This window comes from Barbus barbus, assembly GCF_936440315.1.
Source record: "Barbus barbus genome assembly, chromosome: 43".
Classification (NCBI taxonomy): domain Eukaryota; kingdom Metazoa; phylum Chordata; class Actinopteri; order Cypriniformes; family Cyprinidae; genus Barbus; species Barbus barbus.
The window spans coordinates 14,025,917-14,034,568 of NC_136721.1; the positions used below are offsets into that span (position 1 = coordinate 14,025,917).

The following is an 8,652-nucleotide window of genomic DNA, read 5'->3' on the forward strand; positions in this document are numbered from 1 at the left end:
CTTTTAATTAAAATCAGTCATTAGATCAAGCAAGTTTCAGTAGCCTTTAAATGTTCCTGATATTTTCAAAAGTACATTCTGCAGTACTTTATGGCAGGATTCATTTAAATGACTTTTAATATCAAACTTTTCTGTAATTTTGTTTTAGACAATAATCCTGTTTTGTCGGTGACTTCAACACTTTGTTTACAGGAGAGATAGCAGCTTAGATTGATGATGTGCTGGCCTCATTTTTACATCAACCAATTTGCTGGAGGCGACAGGAAGTGGGTTGTAATAGGTTACCACTTGTTTTTGTTTTTTAGATTGAAGGTACATGCTGAGAGAGGACTTTTTCATTTTATTTTTACCTGCACTTCAGTGCCTGAAAATCTAAAAGAGAAAGAAACGTGGCAAAACAGTTTTAGTAATGTTACTGGAAATATGTAAAATATTAACAATAATAATGATTATTGTTACTATAAAAACTTTCAACTTTAACGTCTAATATCTGCTAGTAGGATAAATAAATATTACAGTGTTTTGTTGTCGTTATATATTTTGTGACATGAGGAAGTCCTTTTTTCAGGCATGGACTGGAGTTTAATTCCAACTACCAAAATGTTCACAACGTTTTGTCTCAGTCAAACCCACAACCACTGTCTGCTTTGTCTCTTGGTTTGACCTAAATAAAGTGCTGACTGTTCTCCTTTAAGATGCAAAACTTGATGTAACTGCTATTACAGTTACGTATGGTAAAGTGTGGTGGTCCTCAACTGGTGGGTGGTAATCCAAAAACATGTCACCGGTTTATTCAAATCCGGTTGCAGACAGCAGCAAGAAAACTGACTGATTAATTAATCATATCATATGGCACACCAAAACGCTTCCTTTTGTTGCTGACGTCAAAGACCACTTCCAATTAAATTACAGGATTTTGTCGCAAATTTATCCTCTCGTGGTTATTTTCAAAACCAAGTGAGGTTAAATTTCAAATATTTAATATTTGATTGTAAGGACTTTTTTTGTTACTTTTGTATGTAAACAGTTTTGATTCTGTGTTGGGTTACCATTTGTCCAAAGTTGAAGTATGGGTCCTGCTGAAGTTGACAGTTTTACCGTCAAAGTTACTTGACACGTACTTTTTCTATCTGTTAACTATCGGTTCCAACCAACAGCCATACACGCATGGGTTACAATGCGCTTGCATTATGTGGACTTTTTCTTAAAAATCTTTGTTTATCTGAATAAGTCAGAAAGTCATACATCTGAGTAGCCTAAATGATAAGGGAAATTCATTTTTGGTGATATTACACTCTACCACATAATGTACCCAGTCACTACTGTGTTACTGATTCTGCAACAGAATCTACTCAAAGGATAGACATGTTCTGTATATTATATACTTGTGCATTTTTATAGTGAGCAATTCATGTATATTGAGAACACTGTGCATTACATGTATACTGTGCAGTTTTAGGATTCTTGTCTTTCCTGTCACTTACAACATAACCACATCCAAGACTTTCACTTTCACACTTGAGCATATATGCTGTAATAATAAGTTGAATTTAATTAATTATTTGGGTTATCATATTTTCAATTACATACATTCACCTTGTTTTGTAAAAGTCACAATTGGTAATTGTTAAAAATATATTTCCTATTTTAAATATAATGTTTGGCTAAATAAAATTATCTTCAAGATAAAAACAAGTGGCAACAAAAACATATTTGTGTAAAATATAGAATCTAATACCCTTGAAAGTGTATACCATCTGACTGCAAGTCACATGATTGTGATTGCCATATTTTGAATTCTTCGTAATTAAGTGAGAATTGTGATGGTCTTTGTGCATATGCTAACAACGGGTAGTATGTCAGCCAGGCTTGTCAACTTAGATTACATGGTTGGAGTAAGAATTTTATGACGATAGTATTGTCTTTAATTTGTAACATCACAACCAAATCAGACCCTACAATGCAGAAAAATTGCTTTTTTTTATTTTAATTTAATAAATTTTCATTTATTTTCATTTTTTTCATTTAGCATTATCAGTAACAAACGAATATTCTCCCAGAGCACTGTATATTATATTACATTATATTATACTATATTATATTATATCATATTATATTATATTATACCTCCCTAGACTTTAATTTTCTCTGGCGTTTGATCTCTCACCCAGACAAATACTGCTCCTGAGAGCTTAGTAGTATAAGTTAAATGCAGATTTAAAAAAAAAATAACACTTCTATCTTTATATCTCTCAAATGAGATATGAAGCCGCTTGCAGTAGATTCTCACTCGCATTTGTAAACAACACAACACTGACGACTCCACTCCAGGTCCAGAAGCTGTCAATCAAAAACTCGCCAGCCAATGAGAGCCCACCGCTGCCCCCACGAATGATTGGCGAAAAAAATAGGGAGCGTAAACAAAAACTTTAGAAGTCTAAATGTAAGTTCTGACCGCACATCTTTGTAGAGAGATGAGCGAAGTTAGTGAAGCATGCAGTGTATTTAAATACGAAGTCAAAAATTGGCATGCTATTTTTGTTTTGTTTCAAAGACAGTTTTTTAAATTAAGATTTTCATTAGTTTCTCAAGAAGTTACTTCCAAAATTAAAGGCACAAATCTGATTCTATTAAAGGGGTGGAGCTAACACGTGAAAAGGAACCAATGAAAGGAAACACAAATAAGAAATGACAAGCCCCGTCTCTGTCTACCGCTCTCTCTCTCTCTCACACCTATGAAAGTACCACAGAGAGCTGTCACTTATCAGTAAGCTTGGGAGTAATGAAGACGTGAGTGATCTATGCGTGTACTGCTGGATCAGAGATGGCGGATGTTTTATGGATGCTCTTTGTTGTGTCCTGTCCTTTGGTTCTGTCAGAGAGTGGAGATTATGGCGGTGAGTATTATGACAACTGAGATTGTAAATAATAAACTGAGAATCCATAGATTATTATTGTTTTCACGTTTTAAAATATGTTTTCAATGGGAGTGGTAATTATAAATTGTTTAGTCTTTAATAAAATCGCTGGCAGGTACTCCTGCATAATGACAGTAAACGTTGTGTAGTGACATATATGATTATGTTCATAAAGAGTTAGGGGGAAAATTCATGTGAAGGCTAGTTTTCATTGAAGCACACTAATATAAGGTGGTGACTAGAAAAATGTCATTTAGTTTTTTTCCCTCATTGTTCCTTTTAGATTCAGATGATGTGACCTGCACGTCTACTATGACCCTAAGTCAAAGTAACCTCATCTGCTCCCTCGACGAACCCACCGAGGAGTTCAGATTCCTGACACTCTGGTATTTCATTAGACATATTTACTGTAAACTGATGTAGGATATCAGTCAGTAACTTAATAAAAAAGGTTTCTGTCACTAGAGGGTTTGAATGTTTTGTGAATCAATCTTTGCTTAAAGCACTAATGTTGAATAAAATGCAAATAAGAGATTGTTGTTGTTGTTGTTTGATTTTCTCCTATTTAGCACAATGGAAGGTTTGGAAAAAAAGTGTACAAATGGTACTAAAAGACCACGAGACATTATTTTTGAGAATTTGATTGTTACAGCAAAATATGAGCTATGCTTAGGAAATGAGGTCATTAAAAAAGGCATCGACCTGTCAAAAATCGGCAAGTCTATCTATCTATCTATCTATCTATCTATCTATCTATCTATCTATCTATCTATCTATCTATCTATCTATCTATCTATCTATCTATCTATCTATCTATCTATCTATCTGTGTGTCTGTCTAATCTGTCTTTGTCTTTGCAGTCAAAATCCCAGCTCCTGAAATGATAAATGCCACTTACACGGAAGACACAGAAGAAGTTCTCATATGGTTTAAACACACTCATGCATATGTTAAAACCCCTCAATTCCAACTGGAAATCTGGAGGGACAAACTTGCAGACAAGGTGTTTCTCACAACAATTTATTGGTTTGACTTGACCTTCCCTAAAAAAAGGTCAATTTTGAGTTCTTTTAACAATTAAACGACAACTATGTTTTCTTTCTCCACAGCCCATCAGACTCATCATAGAATATTCGAACTACAGTATCAGCAGGGACAGACTCATTGGAGATGGTGTTTATTACACACGTGTTAGAGCAAAACCTTGCAATTTTTTTGTTGGTGACTGGAGTGAGTGGAGTTCAAATGCCAGTTTCTCTATAAAAAGTGAGTGGATCTGACTGGACATCAGATGTCTGTTACATGAGAAGATACTACTATGTTTAGTATGACAAACACTCCTTTTTTACTCATTATTGGGAAGGAAATCAAATAGCTTTAGGATTAAGAAAATGTATAAAAATGCATTTTAACCATTATTAATCATGTTTGATCAATTGTGATGCTATAAATGATAACACAGGTTCTACAGTTCCTACCACAAAAAATAATTTTCCAATGGTTGGTTTCATCATCACCTTCTTTGTCATTCTGGTGCTCATCGTCAGTTTGGGGACCTTGCGATGGAGAGAGCAGTGAGTGTTTCATCTCAATTAAAAACCCACAAAAAGCTATTTTATTATTTTTTAACACATATGTTCTCTCATCCAGCATAAAAGACTACATTACACCAAACATCCCACACCCGAAGGCAACTCTTGCACAAATGCACAGGGTAATTAAATTTCTCATGTGTCTGGTTGCTTCTTTGACGTTCTGCAAGATTAAACATGTGAGACTCAGCGTCTTCATACAGGCTGTTTTTATGTTTTCAGGGCCTCCCTTTCACTTTCAGTCCTGAGCTATTCAGTGACGTCTTCATACACCGTGTGGATTACATTGATGAAAAGCCATCTTCTCCTGAGCTTCAGGACAGCCTGGATGAGCGTCGCTACAGTCAAGCCAGTTCCTCAAGAACATCAGTGAGTGAAATGGACATGAAAGCTGATGAAGGTCTTCCAAGAGAGCAGTCCCACCTTAAAATTAGACTGTTAGACGAATCAGATTTGTTGAAAGAAAGCGAACATGAAAGTTCTCAAAGCGTAACGGCCCTTCAACGAGAATGTAAAGATGAAGCCTATGTCACTATGTCCAGTCTCTTCAAAACGCAATGAGGACACTGTCTCAAGTCGGATCCAGTTCACTGGTGATTTTACAGACCCTTGGTTTGTAAATGATAAAGAGTTAACTGAGATTTTATGATGCATTTAATAACCCAATAGCCTGTTACATATATATAAGAGGCGCTTAGACACGTCACTAGTCATGTCCGGTTTGAAGCTCTGATGCTAACCAAGTTTGTACATATCATAGGAGTCATCCACAGGTTTCATTTTCAACCAAGCATCGTGCACAGCTGTGGTCTCCATTTTGGTAGCCAATTTCCTTCTGAATGTTTCAGAAACAGGCATTAAGAGTGATAAGAAATAGAGAAATCCACATTTATGAAGTCATCACACACATACTCAGACCTCATGTAACTGCTGCTAGCCTCAGTATCCTCTGCCAGACATTTACCTATGTATATTTTCATCCATAAATATGGCCGAGTAAAGCTGAGAGGTTTATGTTTTGTTAACCTCACGCACAACTAATACATACAGTTCAAGTGGCACTTTTTCAATAATGAGATAATTTATTTCTAATGATCAGGAAAAAAAATTCTGTGTATTAAAAAAAAAAACGCTTGTAATGCTAATTTTGTAATTCAATTCAGCTGTAGCCTATACATATATAGTAATCTTTAAACGTGTAATAAAGAATGTATTAAAAAACATCAGTCCATATAACTGTAGAATATATTTTCACATTTCATATGAATCATCTGAAGAGACTTTTAATTTTCATAACCATTATTAAATATTTCTTAAATGAGTCACATTTTGTAAAATAGCATCTGCCATAACATGCATAAATAAATCTGAATTACAAGACTTTCATGTATCACATATACCACACTGGTTTCAGCACAAATATGATGCAGCGATTTACCCTAAAAATCAGTTACCACTGACCAAGCTCACATTTCACACACAATTTAAGCGTCTACAGTACTTCTATTATTTGATTTTCCAGATTCATTATTAAAATCCTTAAAACACATTGCAGTTGTGTCAGGTTTATGAAGACTAACTTGCTTTGATTTCACAAGCATTATCAATTGGTTTAAAAGCATATACTCAGTATATACCCCTCATAAGTTCCATGCATTTTTCATCATTAAAATAAAATATACATCGTTATCAATGGAAGCGCTGACTCCACTGTAATAGTTCCAGAATTCATCTTTTGTCACCTGTAAATGGAAAAGAGAAAATAATATTATAAAACAAACTGGTAGCCCTTTCAGAGACCCTCATCACCAAAACCACAAAGCAGAAGGATAATCCCAACCCGGAAAGAAAGAGAAAAATTTGGAGTCAATTAATAACAAAAATAATTTGTTTTTGAGTGTTTCTCACAGAAATACGAACAGGTGCAAAGATAGCTTTCAATAGCCAAATAAAGAGGATGCATACAATCATAAGACTCAGGCAACAATACCACACCACCTGCATTTGTTAGATGGTGTGGCTGATTCTGGAATAAAACAATACATTCACTAGTGCAGTTGCTTGTCTTCAGTGAGAAACACTGTGTGCAGTAAATAATTAGTTGATTGTTTCTGATCATGTGTGGTAGATTCCCAAAACCCCAACGTTAATAGTTGTTAGACACCAAAGGTAAACTTGCCACCTGATTTTAGACTCAACCCTGTCGAAACTGTGCTAAAAATGTGTGTATACTTTTGATAAACTTTAATATGTATATTAAAGTTTATAACAAAATCTATTATGAAATGTTTAACAGAGTCATGACAGGGTCAAGACATACTTTTGCTTAAGGTTGACCGTCTTTGTTCTTTACCCAAAAATAGATGTTTTAGAAGTTTAGTCAAGCTTCCATGCATTTTTCATCATTAATATAAAGTAGATATCTGTGTCAATGGATGCGCTCACGCCGGAGTAGTAGTTCAAAAACTCCTCTTTTGTGACCTGATGTGTGAAGACATAGCATTATCAAAGAGAACACTGCAGAAAATGACTTGTAATGATGCCATCGGGGGAACTTTGAGATTGCAAATGCTTAAAACCAGAGATCTTGTTCAGTCTGTGTACTATTAATACACTGTTATGCTTGATACTGCATGTTTTAGATAAAGCATCTTTATACCTTCCCATCCTTTTCATCTGGAGAGTCAAAACTGTCCAGGAATTTGCGGAATACTTGGTCTTCGGTCCACTCGCCATTTCTGTATTTGGGGTGATGTTTGACATTGTATACTCCTCTCAGATCCTCGATTGTAATCACACCATCTCCAGTCTTATCCAGCTTTTTGAATGCCTGTAGCACCACCTCCTTTCTGGCATTAGACATGGGTGGCTGCAATCACATGAATGAAAATAATAACATGACCACTAAACTGGTCTAAAGAAAACACAGCACCATTTAAGTGTGTTTACCCTCAGAGTGATAAGAAACTCATCAAAATCAATTAATCCACTGCCATCCCTGTCAAATTGTTGAAAAAGTTTCATGGCCTCGTCTTTCTCAATGAGCACACCATAATCACTCAGGCCTTTCAGGAACTCTTTCATGTCCAGTGTGCGACTGTTATCATCATCCATGATCCTAAAAGTCCTGTGAACATCAGACTGTAGTCAAATATCTATATTTGACTTCAGGCTATATAAAGCAACGCATATAATGCATACTCTACCTGCCCAGTCCCTTGATTCCTGCAGACCCTCGTGCCAAACACTGTAGCCTCAGACGCTCAATGGGGTCTGAACAATTCGCCAGCTGCTTCTTGGCACTGATTGCCATCTCTCGGTCATGCCGCGATGTACCTGCCATCCTACACCTATATCTGATCTGAAGGTGACAAGTGATTTTTAGGCCTTTATCTGTTTATTTGGCAACACTGGTTCTTTACTGGCATCCGTGGTTCTATAAAGAACCTTTAACATTCATGGAACCTTTCCATAGCACAAAAGGTTCTGGATAGTAGAACAAGCTTATTTAGAATTTTTTAATGTTTTTCACTCTTTTAAACACGGTTTACTGAAAGGAAAACCAAAAATGGTTCTTCTACTGTATGGAATGACTACAAAACCCTCTGTTGTGTTGTTGAAGCATAATGTGTTTAAGGAAATTGATAACATTTTTATGAACGTGTAATGAAAGTGTATATCTTAGATCCTGTACCTGGTTTTCTTTGACTAGCTCATTTTCAAATGATGTGGTGTGATACAATGAATTCTTAAGTTAAAATTAGTCCATGTAGTCTGTGAAAATGAGCTCATAAAAACGGCATGCATTGTAATTATAATATATTATAGTATGTTATAGTACTTCAACTTTAATACACAGTTATTAGCCTAGAGCTATGACTGAGTAATTGTAATCGTGGACTACTATGGAGTAAGGAAACAAGCTCTTCAACTGCTATAATTCAGCAAACAGCACATGACACCACAATATAAAGGCTTTATTTATTCGTAATCTATTCGCTGCATACTCACGTAGAGAAGTGAAACAAAATGATGATTAAAGTTGAAACCACCTGGATTTCCTTAGCGCTGCTTTGCTCTTTCCTGTTTTAGTGTTCAGTGTTTCCATAGTGACCAGTTCTTGTATTTGATTGGTCATTCTC

At 35.5% G+C, this 8,652-nt stretch overlaps 2 protein-coding genes across 3 annotated transcripts; one reads left to right on the plus strand and one right to left on the minus strand.

Moving 5' to 3' along the window:
- The first annotated feature begins 2,659 nt into the window (after positions 1-2,659).
- On the plus strand, positions 2,660-8,574 carry LOC306862227 (interleukin-7 receptor subunit alpha-like). Its single transcript, XM_079404965.1, has 8 exons — positions 2,660-2,897; positions 3,202-3,304; positions 3,488-3,633; positions 3,779-3,921; positions 4,028-4,184; positions 4,381-4,492; positions 4,569-4,632; positions 4,733-8,574. The coding sequence occupies exons 1-8, from the start codon at positions 2,825-2,827 to the stop codon at positions 5,069-5,071; spliced, it is 1,137 nt and encodes a 378-aa protein (XP_079261091.1). The 5' UTR covers positions 2,660-2,824; the 3' UTR covers positions 5,072-8,574.
- Positions 5,739-8,621, minus strand: LOC306862228 (calcyphosin-like protein; the record flags this gene model as incomplete). Of its 2 annotated transcripts, XM_079404966.1 has the most annotated exons (5): positions 5,739-6,252; positions 7,170-7,379; positions 7,460-7,637; positions 7,717-7,871; positions 8,522-8,621. In XM_079404966.1, 4 exons carry the CDS (start codon positions 7,851-7,853, stop codon positions 6,151-6,153), a joined length of 627 nt encoding a protein of 208 aa, XP_079261092.1. The 2 variants fall into 2 exon arrangements, with proteins under 2 accessions (XP_079261092.1, XP_079261093.1); XM_079404967.1 differs by lacking the exons at positions 5,739-6,252; positions 8,522-8,621 and adding an exon at positions 6,887-6,991 and having other exon boundaries at positions 7,717-7,853.
- Positions 8,622-8,652: the final 31 nt, after the last annotated feature.

Coding starts and splice junctions, on each gene's coding strand:
- LOC306862227 (XM_079404965.1), top strand. CDS start 2,825: ATGGCGGATGTTTTATGGATGCTCTTTGTTGTGTCCTGTCCTTTGGTT. Junction 4,185..4,380: donor TGCCAGTTTCTCTATAAAAA/GTGAGTGGATCT, acceptor ATGATAACACAG/GTTCTACAGTTCCTACCACA. Junction 4,633..4,732: donor CTCTTGCACAAATGCACAGG/GTAATTAAATTT, acceptor TTATGTTTTCAG/GGCCTCCCTTTCACTTTCAG.